The sequence below is a fragment of the Atheta coriaria genome, unplaced genomic scaffold (genome assembly GCF_025399875.1).
Source record: "Atheta coriaria isolate IRGN ID8LTWV9N9 unplaced genomic scaffold, Caltech_Dcor_3.1 hic_scaffold_9_pilon, whole genome shotgun sequence".
In the NCBI taxonomy this organism is placed as follows: domain Eukaryota; kingdom Metazoa; phylum Arthropoda; class Insecta; order Coleoptera; family Staphylinidae; genus Dalotia; species Dalotia coriaria.
The window spans coordinates 8,930,920-8,948,215 of NW_027045451.1; the positions used below are offsets into that span (position 1 = coordinate 8,930,920).

Genomic DNA, 17,296 nt, shown 5'->3' on the forward strand with positions numbered 1-17,296 from the left:
CGAGATTTTGAATAACTTCCAAAATATATTCATAATCACTCAAGTCAGGCTGTGATTTTCTTACAGATAACCGATATTTATGACTGGATTGACTGGAATTTATATTATCACTATTGCGAGTATTATTATTGACTTGACTCTGATTCGATTCGCGTTGAAGTCGTATAGCCTTGCGATTTCTGTGCACCTTCGATAAAATATTCATGGCTCGCTCCTGCTCGTCGTAGGAGAGCCGCTCGCGCCTTTTCGCATTGCGATTGATTGCGTCCAGATCGACGATTTTGTTATTGCCCATGCATCCCGGAGGGAACACGTCGCTGTATTGGAAGTCGCGATGGCGCAACAGTCGGGAGGGGACGTTGCCTTTCACGGAGAAGAGGCGCTCCTTGGAGGAGGTGTCTTCCGTTTGGGAGGAGAGGCAGTAAATGTCACTCACGGTTAAATTTCGCATTTTATATCCAATTTTAGCTTCAAAATGTAAAATTATTGAGGAATTTTGTGTAAAAAAACGTTAAAAAACCCCCCAGATAATAAATTTAATTTTAAATAATCATTAAATTGATATTTCTAGACGTCATAAGAAAGATTACTTGACATTGTCATAATTTTTAATGACAAAATTATGTTTAAAACCCAGAAACGCAGAGTTATTTGAAAAAAAGCTCAAAAATTAGGTTAGGTTAAGTTAGGTTATGTATTTAATTGTTAAAAATTGGGTTATGAGACCCCCAGCACGCATTTATCTTTTATTTACGGCAAAGTTGATGTTTGTTGGCATAAAAATCAACTAAAAAATGCAAAAAAACGTAAAAAAACTGCCAAATTAAAAAATCTAAGCAAATAACTCAACACTCACGTCACTTTTCTTATCAATTCTAAATTAAAAATGACAAAAACAAAGAAAAAATCAAAATTTATCGATTTTCCTATAAAACAAGTCCTGATAACTGCAAATTTTGTCTTATTTGAAGAAAAATTAACCTCCTAACCTAATTTTCAATATTTTTGAGGTTATGATGACCATTGACATATTTACTTGTCAATATTATGAAATTTATATAATTTTTTTAACTGAAAAAAGTTGAATTTCCATGCGTTCACGAAAAGTTTCCCTGTTCCACCCTTTGTGGTCGTGCGTTGCGCCGAAGAAAAGGAAGTATTCCGCGCTCGTCGGAGGTCAATATTTGCCGACAGTTATACATTTTCCTCGTGCGCTAAATAAATTATTTTAGTAAACGATGAAAGCGCTCAAACGTCGACGATACGGCCGCAAACCGCACTTAATAAACGCGCGTCCTCTCCGAGCCCCGAAAATTCAAGAGTTAAAAGCCTCCGCGAAAGCAAACTCCACCGCCGGCAAACGCGCTTCTTTGCGCTGTGAAACGAAACGAAAACACACAAACGAAACAACGGAAAACACTCGGCGGGCCTCACTTCGTGCGTCCTCCTCATGATCACGCTCATGATCACACCAATGATAATAATCGCGATGATTACGCCTTGCGAGGCGAACACGCAGAGAAGCAGAGAGAAGCAAAACGAAAAGCAAAGCAAATGTTTGAGATGTACACCGAAGCCGGAATACTCCTCACTCACACGACATGCGAGCAGCAAAAGCACCCACCGAGGAGAATATTTCAGGCATTTCAGGCCCAGCACGAATGTTTGCACAATGCCCGTGTGGCGCGCGCAATGGAGAGAAGCGAAAAAAAATGGTTTAAATGAAATTATTTTTTGACCGGCTCGGAACACGAAAATCGTTCGTTCAAACACCATCTCCACACCGCGCGCGCCGGCGAGAGTTAAGAGTTCGACACACAGATTTAAAATAAAGCGCGTGTACACACTCATTCACTCACATTCGTACATATCACGTAGTTACATCGAAGTTAAACACAAGATTTTTTCACGCGGCTGCATAATTTCCATCATTGGCTGTAAAGTGATATGCCACTTTTCTTTTCGCGACAATACCAATGCTGCTTACTATATCTACGCTTATTTCCTGATTGGTTTATCGGTTCACATGCAATTCATCATCAATTATGCATGGGGAATCATAGAAAGACATAAATTATGTTTATAACCTACATTTTTACAATGCGGTGTGATTTGCACGCGGCTTTCACGCTGATTTTGAGTTCCAGGTCAATCAACACAATGTAAAAATTTTGCACTAACCTGAGACGCTGAGTGTTGCAAAACTCGTTGATGAGTGTGTTAAGGCGATTTCACGGTGATTTCCGGTCGGAATTAGAGTTTATATTCACTAAAACTCGGCACACACATTTCGCGAACGCGTTACTATCGAAAAAGACAGTCAGCAGGCCGGTAAAAAGTCTATTTAACCTTTTACCCTCTAAAAAACATCTTACGCAGTGTTAAGCAGAGTTTAAAGGCAAGCAACCAGTTATACACATTTTTAAATGTGGTAATGGGTATTTCGTAACCTATAAATTGATTTATTTCATATATAAGATTAGTTAAGTGTAAATTTGATTAATTTTAACTTAAATTCTCAGTAAAATAACTTTACAGATTGTTATAATACATTTATGCGTTGCGATGAGATCACAATTCTTGGTACGGCAAATAACCGTTGGCGCAGTGTTTACCGATTGATAAGAAATGCGTTCCCTAATCTTATCTGCGCCGTCGCCGAGTTTAGCGCGTTTACGGCGTTGTAAGAAAGAAACACGGCAATAATATTCACTGCAGTCGCTTCGATACACATTATTATTTTCGACATAATTAAAATTTCACATATATGCAACCCATCATACACATAACATTAAAATATTAAAATTAAAACTTTTTTAGGTTAAAATGAGTCTTCTTCAGGGATTTAACACTTACACGCCTATTTTTAACAATATATTATGCAAGCCAAGACACGAGTAGCAAACATTTACGTTTATTAGCTCATAAATAGTGCGACACACACAATTTCCGTTCTATCCTAACATTTCACAATACCAAAAGAAAACAGCAATATGAAAAGATGAAACTCGAACAGAAATCAAACAAATCGAAAGGCAAATACAAAACTATGCAAACCTAACCTAACTTAACTCATACAAATCTTGTATCTACACATATTTGATTGTGCGTTGTTGCCGGAAGAAGAAACAGCTATTAATAACAACAACAACACCCGAAACTGTTAGGTTTTATTTTCATTCCACATTTGAAGGTGTCGCAGGGAGTTGCGCCTTTTGTCGTAGGACAATGGCGTCCCGCCGTCGCTACACGTGTAGGACGGGCGGCGTAACAATGGCGCAAGAGGCACATTCCACCTCTGCCCAAGCTGGCGACAATCGCCGGCGCATAATGCGCTTATAAATGTTTGCGTCGTTTTGTTTATTATGTTATATTGTGTCCGGCGCGCATTGTGGGGGTGTCGCGGCAATTATGCAGTTTGCCTTTTCGCTTTTCGCCTCATTGGAAGTAATGTTTGCCGCTCGCTTCGCAAAATAAACATTTCTCACGCACGCCAACACTGAAACATCCGGTATTAATCACAAAATCATAAAAATTAATTCAATACAACTTTTATACTTATCTAATTTTAACCTCATATAATATGTTGTGTTGTTAGGCAACCCAATATACACCATAAAACATTCATTATATTCATAATACTTACTTATTACCCTTGACAACCACCTCAATTACACTCTACTGTATCACATATCACAGCATTTCGTTTAAATGCACCCCATAAATGCATGGGCATGACCAGGTGTCAGTTGAACAAAGCCAGCGTGAAATCGGCGTTCGTACCCCCGAAACGCCCCGACATAACTCATCTCGCTGCTTCTGTAACTCTGCATCAGCACATTCATCCCCCTGTCATCCCTTTGCAAAAGCGGCACAACGTAAAAAGCTTCCCGCTTCCGTCCGAAGAGTCAAAACGTCAGCCCGGCCAGGATATGAAACTAAATGCAAGCACTAAATAGAATCGAAAAAAGGCATTAGTTGCTAGTTTAACACGGTTTAAGGTGGGTACAATGACACAATACACACGAGTATAATGGATGTGTTCATATGTTTTGTGTCATTAAGCAGCGGGACAAATTGACGACGATTGTGGTGATATGATGGAATTCCGAAGCCAAAAACATGAAAAATGACCTGAAAAACGAGCGTAACATGAATGCAAAATGTCATTTAAGGTTAATATACGATGATAAATTACCCGGTAATGATTATTAACAAAAATTTCGTCCAAAGTTCGACGGAATGTATTATTACACTACACTTGTGTTTGATTTGTTATCAGGTTGGAAAATTACTAATTGTATCGTACAAAGCAACAAGCGACGATACCAATGCAGCGCGGAATCGAAGGCGTAAACAAATAGCCTTTTGTGACGATAATCTGTCGATGACCGAATGTTCGAAATTTCGAATGATAAATTGCGTCCCGGACACGCTTTCAGCGTGTTTCCGTGTGTGCCGGCGGAAAATTCGTGCCTTTTGCCCTTTTAGGCGTGCAGGCACGCAGGAAACGCAGGAATCATCGGATTTACGATACAAGGTATTGATTTATACCGTTTCAGACTAAAAAATAATCAGAAATCAAGCTCAAAACGCAAAAATAATCACTTTTTAGACCGAAATGAATTTACTACTTTTACTACAATGGTTAAAACAAAATGGCGTGTTGCGTTTTTATATCAAAAGCCATTATCAACATATTAAACCATAATAACTACGTAAAAACACATTATACATTGAAATATCTTTCAACTTTCTTTTTTTTGTGTGTTATTTGACCGTAATATAAGTATGTGTGTGTGTTGAATGTGTGTCAATTGGACGCGCATTGTATTACGATTCTTTTTCGTACGTTTATACCTTCATACACTTTATGGCTTCGACGCAACACGCCGAAAAGAATGCGAATGCGAAAGAGGGTGCGACACATGTAATAATGAGCGGTGCGCGCCCGCGTTGTTTGCACACCGCAGTGTGTGACGTCACTGTTTAAACAATACTCGCCGCGCCGTGTTTTTTACGTGCCGGAGCGCACTGCACACCAGCGCACACACCCTAATGTCGTTTTTCTTATTGGAAAGGCAATAATATTGTGATATCGTGACGTTTTCACTGCCTTACGACCCTAGAATAACAATAAAGTATAGAATTTATGTGCGTTTCCTGTACAACAGCGCCATCTGTGTGATATGCGTTGTTAGGCAGCCATTTTGTAATTATAACCTCAACATGATGGAATAATCTCAAAGAGACGCTCATCAAACAGAGATTTTTAAGCCGTGGTGCCTTTTAAGGTCAAAACAGCACGGATGAGCGCAAATAAAATCGTTTTCAGTCAACAATCTCATCCCTCGGATGCCGAAAATACCCTCGAGGCAAAGAAAGGGTAATTTTTAATAAGTGCCTCCTCATCCCTCGTGCTACACGTGCCTCAAAACAAGCAATAAACCGGCTTTCATCTGCTTCCTGACTCAAAACAATTGCCGCGCCGAATTTTCGCATCCGACATCTTCCGCGAATATATAAACTGAATATTTAATTGATAAATACATAATTAATTTAGTCGCTGAGCGTTGCCGCTAACTTTTCCGCTCCGCTTCGCAACTCTTTGAGACAACTCTTGGAGCGAATGTCCAAAACGCCATTCGCTCGCGGGGGTGGCACAAGGCGGCGCGCGGAGATGACGCAACGCAAACATCGCCCAGCCGAAGACGCTTCCTTAATTAATAAACTTCTGCGCTAATGAAAGAAATAATTAATTTCGCTCAGGCGGCGGCATCGCGAGCGGCCTGGCGCGGAAATTTGCGTGCTCCGACATGCATAGTGGGCGCGCAAGTTTCTTATCAACCCTTTCGCAGGCGCGCGCAAACGATCCACGGCTCGCGCGATCTCTGAGCGCGCACAACTTTGTTTTACTTTTGTGCGCTTTTTATTTTGCGAAAATGCGAGGGGAATGTAATTCGTTATGCTGCTCATATTTTTCTAATTCACGCACAAAGATTAAACATTTCAAATCATAAATATTTACTTAGCGAAATTAATTTTTTTTTGAAGTTTTGTGCGTGAAAAAACCGTGGAAACTTACAATTTCACGTAAATATGGAGTTCTTTTTTATTCCAATCACAAATATTACAAATAAATCAGGACGATGATGACGTTTGTTGAGGTGGCTGTTGATGATGTGCAACTCTATTAGCTTTAATTTGTTTTTACACCTCTGCACATTATTCGATGAGTTTTTTGGCTTTAAAGTATCGCCGCAAATACAATACTTGCCATGTCGCCAGGCCCAGCAAACAAAACATGGAGAACACTGAGAAATACAATACCCTAGTGTTTGTTGACTCTGAAAATAAATAAATAACATTTTAATAGTATTTAAAAGAATTTAATCAGTTTTAAGAGTAATTTACCATTTGTGTCACGCATTTCTTCTTCACGTTTACGCATTATTGAAAAATCTTGCACGATATCATTGGATAAATCTTCTAGTCGTCTTAATTCGACTTCAATAGGTTTCAACTTCGCTGCTTCTCCAATTCCTTCGTAGTTTTTCGCTTCAACTCCGTGTTTTGTGTTTAGGGACACTTCGTGAGACATACCTCTTTGACCTAAAAGCATAAATAAAACAAATTGTAACAAAGAAAGAATTCGTAGTGTTTTAAATCTAATTTTGTATAAATATTTAATATTTTTCAAAGAATTAGCGTTTTATAACTAAAATTGCAAGTCAGTTAGACCTGATGTGAACACTCCTACAAACTTTGTTTTGATGTTTTATGGTAGGCAACCAACGTTACATCAAAAATCCTCCAACTCGCAACTTTCTCATGTTAAATATTATAAAAAAAAATATTCTTACGTTCTGGCACTCTTGAAATGAAGCAAATCTCGTAGCTATCATAAGTCTCTGTCACAAATGAGAACTTTCCCTTCACAATGTCATCTTTTTGAGCCAAGACATGGCCCTTTGAGTCTCTAACCTGAAAAATAAAACTTTCTTTAACTGTTCATATTATAGACGTTTCACTATATAAGTAATGCTATTCGAATTGAAGAAACTTACAACATAGTCGACTTTCTGTCCGGGAACTTCCGAAACTTCATACTCGCCGGTAACAGGAACATTTTGATGCAACTCCTCCTTCAAACATTTGTGCGTGTTTGGCTCGAGTTTCCACATAATAGCGTTCGCGGTGGCCGCAAAGGCGACCAGCACGATGAAGGCAGAAAACAAATTCGTCATTGTTACCACTGATTTAAACTAAATTATTAAATAGCAAGCCGAACTGCCATGAAATCACGGCGAGAATGCTCCCGAAATGTTTGAAACGTACACACCGATGAGCTGGCCAAAGAGTGCAAAACTGTCAATCGGCTGTCAGAATTGACACTGTCAATGTCAATGCTAGGAGAAACTATTGGAACTGTCGCATTGACATTTTTTCAAATAAAAAATCTTTTAATCATAAATTAAACAAATTCAACCATTGAATCATTAAATCAATTATCTTATTCGAACATTCAACTCTTTCGTTGCAGTATTCTCAATTTCTTTATGAACAACTGAAACTTCTTCCTGTGTTAAAGTCTTCTCCATGTGTCTGTACACAATTCTATAGCAATGACTAGTATTCTTCGTTTTTGGATGTACGAAATTATCAACCAACGTTACTTGTTCAATTATATCACCTCCTATAGAGCGGACTAAGTCATAGAAATCATTACTATTATACAAACCATGATCAGGCAGCCAAAAACTGATGTCATTTGTACATTGAGGAAACTGACTGATTGGTTTGTAAATAATATTAGACTGAGGACTTGCATCTTTGAACTGATTCAAAAATCCACTGTCAGTAGACCAAAAAAGTCGTATATCAGGTATTTGATAGACTTTCATCGCGATTCTTTCGAGTCCTATACCGAAAGCCCACCCAACTTGATCATAAACACCAGCTTCTGTTAGGATTTGTTGTTTCATGATGCCACAACCAAGTAATTCCAACCAATCACCTTTGTGCTTTACTTCTAATTCCCAGGAAGGTGTAGTGAATGGAAATTGTGTTTCAACCCATCTACTTTCTGCTTCGGGACCGAAAATACTCTGGGCGAGACCTCCAAGTGATGATTTTAGACTGTGTTCAAGGACTTTCATTGCCTCCAATGTATGACACTCTTGTTTTCCACCTTCACAACTTGAACCTTTCAAAAGTAGAGAAATCAATCATTTTATTATCAAAAAAACATCAAATTTAGTAAGAAAAGCAACTACCTTTCTCAAATAGTTCCAACTCTTGGTTCTTAGGAAACAACTGATCCTTTGTATACAATTTCACAGCATCAATCTGATGAAATACTGGATAATGGGTGCTGTCAATCTCATCTCTTCGATAAACATCTCCAGCAACCAGAAATGAGTCTAATCCACTTCTAATCAAGTCACTCTGATGGCTGGTAGTGTGAGCTCTCAATAAATACTCTCTATTGATGTAATAGCAATCACTCTTTGCTCTTGTAGGATGATCCTGTGGGATCAACAGTGAGTCAAAGTTCTGACCAACACTGACTATGGGACTGAGATTATCATAGACAGAAAACGTTGGATTGCCTCTTGCGTTTTTGAAAGTTTTGTAGAAATAGTCAACGATGCGTTGTTTTACCAAACAGAGTGGATGCTGTGGCTGTGTATGCAGTTTTCTCTCTAATAAATTAAGTATTTTTGGTGTTATGTTGGTGTAGTCATCTTTCTGGAAAGATTTTCCTTCAATTTGAAGATCTGTTGTTTGATTCGGTACCGGATTTGTTGATAATAATCTTAGAAAGGTGCGCCGAGGGCGTACAACACGCGTTAAATGTAAAATAATCATTATTTTGCGGAGAATTTAGACATTGAAGATTTAAAAACAAATTGATTGTTAGGTTAAATGGTTTGTGTTTGGTATCAGTTTAGAATTGACACTAAAATGATAAAACAAAATAAAAACTGTTCAAATATTGAAGAAAAACTAAAGAATATAATGTTTAATAGCTATTAATTAATTATTAATTAATACAATCAATTAATAATATGTTAAATGTATTTAAAACTCCTAAAAAATCATTCTTATTAAAATTACAACAAAATATAACACAGAAACAAAATGTCGCCATGTTTTTTATGCGTTTTTAGTTATTCTAAACCAAAACAGATTGTTTTTGTAACATAGATGATCATTTTTCATCAAATCATCACTTTAGCTTCCTGTTAATGTTTGTTACCATGTTTACCACAGTTTGTTAAGTCAATAAAAGTGTAATGTAATGATTAGAAATTGTAATCGCGTTACTACAGTGTCAGCGCGATAACACTGCAAATCTATTCGATATATCCCCAATCACAGCAATTATGTCACGTTTGCTAACCTCGGCCGACTTCAACCCGCAAAAATTATTTGAGAAACTCGAGAAATCAATCGAAGCTGATAAATTATACTGGGTGCGCAATGATGCAAAGATTCGCGCGTCAATGACGTCGCAGAATTACGACGAATTCAGGTGAAATTATCAATGTCAAAGAATTTCAACTATTTTACATACAAAAATATTCCATAAACAAATTTAAAAAACAGTTATTTTACTCGTGCCACAAAAACTGATAAGCACGTGCATATTTTCATAACTTTCGGTTATAAATACACCGCCAGACGTGTTATCGGCGGTTTGTTGTGACGCGACAATGTTACACCGTTTAAGAACATAATAAACATATTATTATATACATTTTAGGGACATCGTGGCGGCTGCCCACTTGAAGCCGTTAGATAAAGGTGATAAGAGCTCGAAAGCAAACATTGGCTGGAATAAATGCGTGACACAAAACGTAAAAAACGACGAATCTGATTAATTTACAGTACTAAATATTCGTCTAAATCGTCTTTCATAGTAGATTGTATATTCAATATGCAATAAACTATTTATAAACATGTAAATAATTACTCATTAATTAACTTTACCCTTTCACCAGATGCAAACGCTTCACAAAAACGACTTGCGCCTTGACTTTAAATTCCCAATAATATAATATGCATATTCAAAATATTCTCATTCATATTTCCGCTTATATAAGTGAAGTATAATAAAAATTGAATCAATTTTAGACTATATACTCCACCGATAACAAAGAATCTATGCAATTATCACTTAGAAAATAGACATTAAGAAAAATAACAAAAGAAACTTTTATACTTAATAGTATCGAATGTACCTCTGACTTGTAAAAATGACCTGTCCATTAATAAATCTGTAAATATTCCTAGTATTTAAATGCTTATCATTACTTTGCTTTGTAGTTTTAAGTATGTATATTGTAAGTTGTAGTTTGTTGCTTGAATAGAGTGTAAATGGTTATTCCCTGACTACTTCCTGGGTTGTTGGATGTTCACCTGTGGCTTCATGCACACATTCACTGGCGGCTTCTCCTTGTGGAAGCTCTGCACAGCCTCCGATGGAAAATCGGCGTTGCCTTTGATAGGAGCGCCCGAAATCACAGTGGTTTTCGGTGGACTTGCGGACACCTTCAACGTAGTGGTTTCTTCACCGAGACCGGATGGCTCACGATGGTTCTTGTGCTGTGTAATTCTCATACCACCAGCTTTCACTAAACAATGAATATTTGTTTGTTTTAAATTGGTTTTATAGTGAAAAAATTACAAAAACAATTGAAAGTTGTTGCCACAGCTGACAAAACATGATGTAATAATTTCTTATCAATGTTTTTAATGTGAATTCTGATTAAATATATTATGAAATTTTTCATTTTACCTGCTGGTGGATGTCCTGCCTTCAGCTCACACTCGGTTTTGCCTGGAGACGACATATTCGCACCTGATTTAACCTTGTTATTGAAATTTCGCAGCGTTTCGTAGGTTTTGCGTACCGGCTTCGCACGGTTCTGCACGTTCAATGTTTCAATATGGAACGGGTCGTGGGAGCGTGGTGTGGCTCTGCCGAAATGTGCAGCGGTAAACAAAAAACACGTAGGCAGTAGGCACGCTAGCTAGCCACCTACCAGGCGCAGCAGGATTGTGTGAGTCGAGAGCGCGATTGTGATTGGCAGCCGTTTTATACGTGATGACCTTACTCAAAGCAAAGCCGCGTACGGCGCAAAAAGCCTCTGCATGTAATTTTAATGACAAGCAACAGAGATAGATTTTTCGGAGGGTTTGTACGACGTGTTTTATTATTGTTTCGATCCGCAAGGCGTAATATGCGCAATATTGCGTAAAACAAATGCGACAATACTAATATGTCGTAACTTGTGCAACTTGTAAGAACTTGAAACGATCTCTCAACAAGTTTGCGTGCTATGATGAAATATTGTGTTTAATTATAAAATTCCGGTTTCTTGGGTGATCTTGTCTCAATTGGTATGCAAACGCCATGCATAACATACCTTACAACAAGAACAAGAATAAAAAAGAAATAAATTTTAATTAATATTCAGTTTGCGATTTTTGTTCGCTCTTTGAATATACAGAGCCATCTAGCCCGAGTTTACTGAACTAAAGTAAATATTTCTATTTTCGAAGGAAATTTTGATAAGCATTAACTTTCATGATTCACACAAATTTAAATAATGATGAAATAAATTTTTGTCTTCTAAACAAACTAGTTTCTATTGTAATCTTGTATGAAACAAAGAATTGTAACAAATTCACGTCCAACTTTGTCATTTACGTCATGTAACCACAAAATTCGACTCAAACTGACGTCAAGCAGCGCAAACATCTGCTTCCTGACATAAATAAGCAAGTTTTCTTAATTAAACACATCAATTACGTACTAAACAAATTAATAATTTGCTTTGTTCATTTTTAGGCATGTTGTCTTATTAAAGGAAAGTTTTCTCACGCGTTTAAGGAGTAAAAAGTGTATAAAACTACATAATCGAAAGAAATACTACAAGAGAATGAAAAAACTTACTGGATCCTTTAGATATCATCAATGGGACCCATGGCTCATCATTGGACAGATCTTATCAATACAGATGATACTCTACACTACTTTAGGTGTTTTGCTGACTGTCCTTGGTGGAATGGTTGGTGAAACTAGATCATTAGATCACATATTTGAATATCATGTAAGTTTCAAGCATACTATCCTTAAAAACTCAAAACTCATGCATTAAATTAGTATAATACTAAAAGAAAACTGCTGTAATGCATGAATTTAGTTGTTTTGTCAAGTTTGGTTAAGTTTTAAGGTTATGTTGGATTAATTTTGATGAAATTTGACAGGAAATTCACGTAAGAGACTTTGGCGGTAAGATAATCATAGCTTCCTTCGTAATAAACGCCCTCATCGGATCGCTGGCGCTGTGGAAGATCGTGGAGCGAACCAAACTATGCCTGGACTTCAGCTGGACGTGGCACTTCGTCCATTTATTCGCCTGCTGGATGTACAACGGCTCCTTCCCGACGACATTCTCTTGGTGGGCTTTGAATGTAGCCTGCGGCGCCTTAATGTGTGTTTGCGGTGAGTTTCTCTGCCTGCGTACTGAACTACAGGCTATTCCTTTATCGCTTGGTCCAAAGACTGATCTCTGATTGGACGCCACCGGCGAAGAGGAGGAACTAATCGAAGTGTGAAACATGTGAGACTACTCGTGGGACTTGTGATAACCGCAGTTGAGTGCCAACACGCATGGACTTAACACTAGAGTTTTTAGACTAAAACATTTTTTAGATATAAAATATTTATAATTCTATTTGTAATGCGATACAGTTTCGTGTAGGCACACCTATTGATCTATTTTATAGAAGGGCGCTATTTACATCGATCAGTTTCGGTTCTTACTTCACCTGTTGATATTGTATGAGTATTTGTTTCCTACGTCCTGCGTCCAGTCACCGTTTTGTGTTCCCCTCTCCCATTCGACCAATCCAATCGCGCGTTTCGGGGCGACCGAAGTGGGCGTAACAGTTGTAACTTAAAACTAAAACGTTTAGCGATCGAGTTGATCGTGTCGTGCGGAGCGTCGGCTTGTGATGCGAGTTGCGAGCAAATCATTAATTGGCACAAAATAAAATCACATTGTTTTCAAAGGGGGAGAAATGGTGCGCGACTCGGTTCAAGATGGCGATGCGTCGTTCATCCGTCGACGCCTGCGCTTATCACGTGCACCTGCTGGCCTTTACTCGCGTTGTATACTTGCCCGGCGTTGAAGCGGATTAATCTTGGATGTTGATCTGATTTATCTAAAAATTTATTTATTTATAATGCAATCATATTAATATTTTATGTTTGTTTACCTGTATTACCAAAATCAGCAGGAATGTACTTCGATAGTCTGATGAGAGGCAGCGGCAGATACCCACTGTTGAGCGGCATGACGTCTAGGACGACAGTCTGCGCATCGCTGTCTGCGTCGAACGAGATAACACCCGCGGTCCGGCCGCATACCGCCCACATGCTTTGCTCGGCGAGCACTTCGTACATGAGCGAACCACAGTTCGCCTGCAGCTGACGACCTGCCGGCCGTACTTGCAGCTGCAGATGGCACACAGCGCCGACGCGACAAAACTCACTACCCTTCGTCGGCTCGACGCGCGCGTGCACTTGAAACAACGTCTGAAAACATCATAATCCACATTTAAATCAACCACCGCGTAAGAAAGCAGCAAAAGCTGAAAGTGTACAAGTCAGTTAAACATGCAATAGACAGTGTGGAATAAAATCATGCGCACTGTACCTGATAGTTGGTTAGTTTGAAATTGTAACTGTAGAGGCGCGTCTTTTCATCACCACCTCCGGAAAGTTTGTAGCGCAAGTTGAAGATACCTCTCGTCGCGTCGAACTCTTCGTTTGTTAAATTCCCCGAGTGGAGCATTTCGTATGTGAACACTAAACTCAGGCCATTTGTTACCTCCTGAAACAAAGAGAACACAAAATATTCACTGTAAACACCGCCATTTTGTATTTTTTAACTTTTCACTTACTTGACTAGAAAAATCATTAAATCCCGTCACATTAACATTATTATTAAACAAAAGTTCATCCCCGACGACCGTGAAAGCCCTCTCACACTGACTCGTCAGCGTAATCTGAATAAACTTCCTATGCTGAACGGTAAACAACCGCCAGGTGGCGCTCATAGGCGATGAGAAATCAAACACAAGCGGAATGGCTCTCGTCGACCATGGACACGAAATTGTTACTTGATGTTCCTTCGACGGCGTGTCTGCCAACACACGAATCGCAGTCGAACTTGTCGTAAACGGTTCACTGTGCGTCAGTGGTACTTCTATCGAGGTAACAAACTCATTCTCATCGCCACCGTATTGTAGTGTCAAACCTAACGAAGCGGCCATCTTGATGGTGCAGTTCTCCGCTACTTTATAACTACCAATCGTCACAATCAACTGCATCGTTTGTTCAATTCCCGACAACAATGCGCTTTGATCTTCGAGCTTAACAGTCGGTTCAACTCTACACACCTCAAAGAATAACTTTGGAGTTAAAGATATTGAAATTAACTCCATAAGTTTAACATGTATCGCGACTTGACCCAAGTAATACTTTCCTACTTTATCGGCAGTTTTCCTCAGTCGCATGATGTTCAAACCAGGTGAAAGTTTAGTCTTAGCAATCTCTAAATAGTCATTAAACTCGCTGTGATAAATCGGCGCAGCAGTACTATCAGCACGTTTCAACGGTGTTTTACCACAAACAACACTAGCACTTGACAGGGTTTTATCCTGTTGATAATCAAGATGGCGTTGGATATTCAGTCGCTGCAGTGAGGTATCCTGCTGTTTGAGGTCTTTACTTGTTAAAACATTACTCGATCTTCGACCTTTCTTCTCCTTTTTATCATGGAATTCTGTTTCGATTGAAATTTTCACACTATCGCATAGTAATTCTTTGGGAAAATTCGAGAATAAGGTAAGTTCAATGACGATTTCATTGTCCTGCATGACTGGTTCGTCGACGAGCCCCGTCTGGACGCACACACTGACGATTTTGATCATTTCTTTGAAAGGCACTATCAGCGTACGGTCGATTTGTGAGCCGTTTAACGCTTTAATCATTTCGTCATGGTACGACCAGCGGATCAGGTTGTCCATTTCGGGGGCGGCAGCGGTCGCGGCGCATGCGCGCACGAATTTACGTATATCGTTGCATTTCTTGTAGCATTCGGCCAGCTCGATTTGTGTTTGCGCTGCCAATTCTCGCCAGTTATCCTCCTCGAATTGTTTGAGCGCATCATTCAAAAATGCAGCAGATTTTTGTAATTCACCTAAAAAATATTTTTTTAATTAAAATTAATTTTTAAAAACTAAAATCTTAATTTTTTTACGCACCAAGTAACAGATAAAATGAAGCGACTTCTTTTCCAATGATACGCGCTAATCTTCTTCTTCCGATATGCTTGTACGTCCCCATCGCAAGTTCGGCTAGTTCAAGGTACGTCTTGTTGAATGAATTTTGTGAACACAACGCCTGCTTTAGTTTGTCAGTTGGTGATGGACAAGCAGGCCGTCCCGGATTATCACCCATTCCTGCAGAGAGATAAACCACCATGTGAAGTTGATCCGATGACGGTGAATCGCCCGGCATTAAACCGCACAGCTCGCCAAGAAACCGTAACTGTAAATAATTTACGTTTTTTTTATTCATTTCGAAAAGATAGTATTGTTAGTTTTACTTTTTGACTTGCGTACGCCCACAAACTGGCAGTGTGCGTGGAATACGCCTCGATTTGCTCGGCCTGGTTGTGTTTCTCGCAAGCGTGCAACACTTCCATACAGGCGAGGAATAACCAACAGGCAACTGCACCCTGCGGTGCCGTTATTTCTAAAATTACAAGTTCCCGTGTGCAGGAGTGTAAAAATGGCAGACATCTTGACGCAACCTGAAATATTTCAAATATTGAGGTTAAAAACTATTTTTTACACTTATTATAACCAAAATTACCTCCCAAATTTTATTCCCCAATAATAACATATGCGCTTGTTTCGCATAGAGGTAAGCCCTCAACTCCAGCAGTGAAGGATCATCAGGAAGAACACACGGACCTAATTTCAACGAATGCCAACGCTGCAGCGGCATCTGGAAGTCCTTCAACCAATTAACATTCTCCCCAACTGGTCCATTGACAACAAATTGCGAAAAAAGCGCGTCCAATTCATCGTATTGCACTAATGCCTCATCATACAAGCCTAACATTTCCAAAACCTGCGCCAATTCCTCTTGGAGTTTAAAATATTCCATAAACTGCCATCCGTGCTCGTTGCGTTTTTCTCTTTGCTGCCGTACATGATCTTCCAATTTCGCAATTGCCTTCGCATAACTGATTAACACCAACTGACGAATTCGCACGACCAATCCACGCCATGAATCCGCTGTGCGCACCTCGACTTTTCCGGGATTTATGACTGAAATACATCGATCGCCATGTTTGGTCGCAAAATCACTTCGTATTTTGTCTAGGACTGTTGTTCTTGGTAGGAGTTTATTTGCCCTCTTGCCATCGAAATTTTCTACTACAACTATCAACCAATCAGGAATGTCTTTGTTGGTTAACTCTTTTAGCCAGTCATCAATGTCTTCTTTTACATTAACTTTGTATAAATCAACATCCTAAAATATTTTACAATTAAATTTAATTAATATTTACTATTTTTGTGTTTAAATAAACTTACACTGCATTCAGTCCAATAAATATGAAAAAGTGGTTGTCTTATAAGATCCCATTGAGTGTTCTTAGGCAAACCTTTAGGACTAAATGGTGCAAAATTAGCACCAATATGGACATCCCGAATACTTCTTCCTAAAGACCTCCGAAATTCACAGGTGTCCTCTGGTAAAGCCGCAGTGAGCGCATCTTCAATGCCAGCAAACACCTCCAATTCCCCAGCACCTTAAAACATATTCATGAATAAATCCCAATTGCAAACTTGTTACCAGCCCAAACATGGTGTCTGATAAAGATGCAATCTGTACTCACAGGTAATGATAGGCTTTCTATCGATAACAGTTGTTTCATGGGGAGTAACACCGTTCATCGCTGCGATTCTCGCCCAACTAGGACCAGGTCAACATGTTGTTAGTGATTAATTAACGCGCACTGCACCACGGCGGCGATAAAACTGTTTGATTGTTTATCATTGCGCCAGTAGTGCCGACGATAGTCAAAAAATCGGTTTGTTGCAAGTGATTACAGCGGTTTGCAAGTGTAAATCGAATGGTAATCGAGCACGAAACTCACGCGAATACGAATGATACGAGTGAACTGAATTCCAGTTGCCAGAC

At 39.0% G+C, this 17,296-nt stretch overlaps 5 protein-coding genes and 3 long non-coding RNA genes across 11 annotated transcripts in view; 2 read left to right on the plus strand and 6 right to left on the minus strand.

Annotated features, from left to right (window-relative positions):
- Positions 1 to 2,343, minus strand: part of LOC135798669 (uncharacterized) — a 48,669-nt gene extending 46,326 nt beyond the window's left edge. Inside the window, exon 1 of the long non-coding RNA XR_010549763.1 lies at positions 2,182 to 2,343. This is a non-coding gene — a long non-coding RNA (uncharacterized lncRNA). The remainder of the gene's footprint in view (positions 1 to 2,181) is intronic.
- A 778-nt stretch (positions 2,344 to 3,121) lies between these two features.
- Positions 3,122 to 4,370, minus strand: LOC135799614 (uncharacterized). The gene is made up of 3 exons (XR_010550042.1): positions 4,199 to 4,370; positions 3,647 to 4,134; positions 3,122 to 3,499 (listed from the first exon to the last, which is right to left on the minus strand). It is a non-coding gene; the product is annotated as an uncharacterized lncRNA (long non-coding RNA).
- LOC135799615 (uncharacterized) lies at positions 3,868 to 4,383 on the plus strand. Its single transcript, XR_010550043.1, has 3 exons — positions 3,868 to 4,001; positions 4,069 to 4,201; positions 4,283 to 4,383. It is a non-coding gene; the product is annotated as an uncharacterized lncRNA (long non-coding RNA).
- A 1,704-nt stretch (positions 4,384 to 6,087) lies between these two features.
- On the minus strand, positions 6,088 to 7,381 carry bai (Transmembrane emp24 domain-containing protein bai). Its single transcript, XM_065312777.1, has 4 exons — positions 7,068 to 7,381; positions 6,864 to 6,984; positions 6,415 to 6,612; positions 6,088 to 6,347 (listed from the first exon to the last, which is right to left on the minus strand). The coding sequence occupies exons 1-4, from the start codon at positions 7,245 to 7,247 to the stop codon at positions 6,226 to 6,228; spliced, it is 621 nt and encodes a 206-aa protein (XP_065168849.1). The 5' UTR covers positions 7,248 to 7,381; the 3' UTR covers positions 6,088 to 6,225.
- A 61-nt stretch (positions 7,382 to 7,442) lies between these two features.
- On the minus strand, positions 7,443 to 8,967 carry PheRS-m (Phenylalanyl-tRNA synthetase, mitochondrial). The gene is made up of 2 exons (XM_065312775.1): positions 8,277 to 8,967; positions 7,443 to 8,206 (listed from the first exon to the last, which is right to left on the minus strand). The coding sequence occupies exons 1-2, from the start codon at positions 8,869 to 8,871 to the stop codon at positions 7,509 to 7,511; spliced, it is 1,293 nt and encodes a 430-aa protein (XP_065168847.1). The 5' UTR covers positions 8,872 to 8,967; the 3' UTR covers positions 7,443 to 7,508.
- Positions 8,968 to 9,913: 946 nt separating this feature from the next.
- LOC135799613 (death-associated protein 1) lies at positions 9,914 to 11,012 on the minus strand. Its single transcript, XM_065312779.1, has 2 exons — positions 10,805 to 11,012; positions 9,914 to 10,640 (listed from the first exon to the last, which is right to left on the minus strand). Exons 1-2 carry the CDS (start codon positions 10,857 to 10,859, stop codon positions 10,399 to 10,401), a joined length of 297 nt encoding a protein of 98 aa, XP_065168851.1. The 5' UTR covers positions 10,860 to 11,012; the 3' UTR covers positions 9,914 to 10,398.
- An 884-nt stretch (positions 11,013 to 11,896) lies between these two features.
- Positions 11,897 to 17,289, minus strand: SIDL (SIDL trafficking protein particle complex subunit 10). 4 transcript variants are annotated; one of them, XR_010550041.1, is made up of 9 exons: positions 16,992 to 17,289; positions 16,687 to 16,904; positions 15,959 to 16,624; positions 15,690 to 15,896; positions 15,346 to 15,631; positions 13,981 to 15,281; positions 13,734 to 13,910; positions 13,303 to 13,668; positions 11,897 to 13,239 (listed from the first exon to the last, which is right to left on the minus strand). XR_010550041.1 is itself a non-coding variant. In XM_065312774.1 (9 exons), exons 1-9 carry the CDS (start codon positions 17,047 to 17,049, stop codon positions 13,133 to 13,135), a joined length of 3,330 nt encoding a protein of 1,109 aa, XP_065168846.1. In that variant the 5' UTR covers positions 17,050 to 17,287; the 3' UTR covers positions 11,897 to 13,132. The 4 variants fall into 4 exon arrangements, 2 of the variants coding, with proteins under 2 accessions (XP_065168846.1, XP_065168845.1); XR_010550040.1 differs by having other exon boundaries at positions 13,294 to 13,668; positions 16,992 to 17,288; XM_065312774.1 differs by having other exon boundaries at positions 13,303 to 13,612; positions 16,992 to 17,287.
- Positions 11,952 to 12,821, plus strand: Sys1 (Sys1 golgi trafficking protein). The gene is made up of 2 exons (XM_065312778.1): positions 11,952 to 12,122; positions 12,280 to 12,821. Exons 1-2 carry the CDS (start codon positions 11,952 to 11,954, stop codon positions 12,586 to 12,588), a joined length of 480 nt encoding a protein of 159 aa, XP_065168850.1. The 3' UTR covers positions 12,589 to 12,821.
- Positions 17,290 to 17,296: the final 7 nt, after the last annotated feature.

Bases quoted from the DNA above. Each gene is read 5' to 3' on its own strand.
- bai (XM_065312777.1), bottom strand. From the start codon at position 7,247: ATGACGAATTTGTTTTCTGCCTTCATCGTGCTGGTCGCCTTTGCGGCC. The intron at 6,985-7,067 runs GTAAGTTTCTTC...TTTATTTTTCAG, and splicing joins GACAGAAAGTCGACTATGTT to GTTAGAGACTCAAAGGGCCA. The intron at 6,348-6,414 runs GTAAATTACTCT...ATTTATTTTCAG, and splicing joins AGAAATGCGTGACACAAATG to AGTCAACAAACACTAGGGTA.
- PheRS-m (XM_065312775.1), bottom strand. From the start codon at position 8,871: ATGATTATTTTACATTTAACGCGTGTTGTACGCCCTCGGCGCACCTTT. The intron at 8,207-8,276 runs GTAGTTGCTTTT...TACTTTTGAAAG, and splicing joins GTTGGAACTATTTGAGAAAG to GTTCAAGTTGTGAAGGTGGA.
- LOC135799613 (XM_065312779.1), bottom strand. From the start codon at position 10,859: ATGTCGTCTCCAGGCAAAACCGAGTGTGAGCTGAAGGCAGGACATCCA. The intron at 10,641-10,804 runs GTAAAATGAAAA...TTCATTGTTTAG, and splicing joins GGCAGGACATCCACCAGCAG to TGAAAGCTGGTGGTATGAGA.
- Sys1 (XM_065312778.1), top strand. From the start codon at position 11,952: ATGAAAAAACTTACTGGATCCTTTAGATATCATCAATGGGACCCATGG. The intron at 12,123-12,279 runs GTAAGTTTCAAG...GAAATTTGACAG, and splicing joins ATCACATATTTGAATATCAT to GAAATTCACGTAAGAGACTT.
- SIDL (XM_065312773.1), bottom strand. From the start codon at position 17,049: ATGAACGGTGTTACTCCCCATGAAACAACTGTTATCGATAGAAAGCCT. The intron at 16,625-16,686 runs GTAAGTTTATTT...AAAATATTTTAG, and splicing joins TTTATTGGACTGAATGCAGT to GATGTTGATTTATACAAAGT. The intron at 13,613-13,733 runs GTACAGTGCGCA...TGATGTTTTCAG, and splicing joins TCAAACTAACCAACTATCAG to ACGTTGTTTCAAGTGCACGC.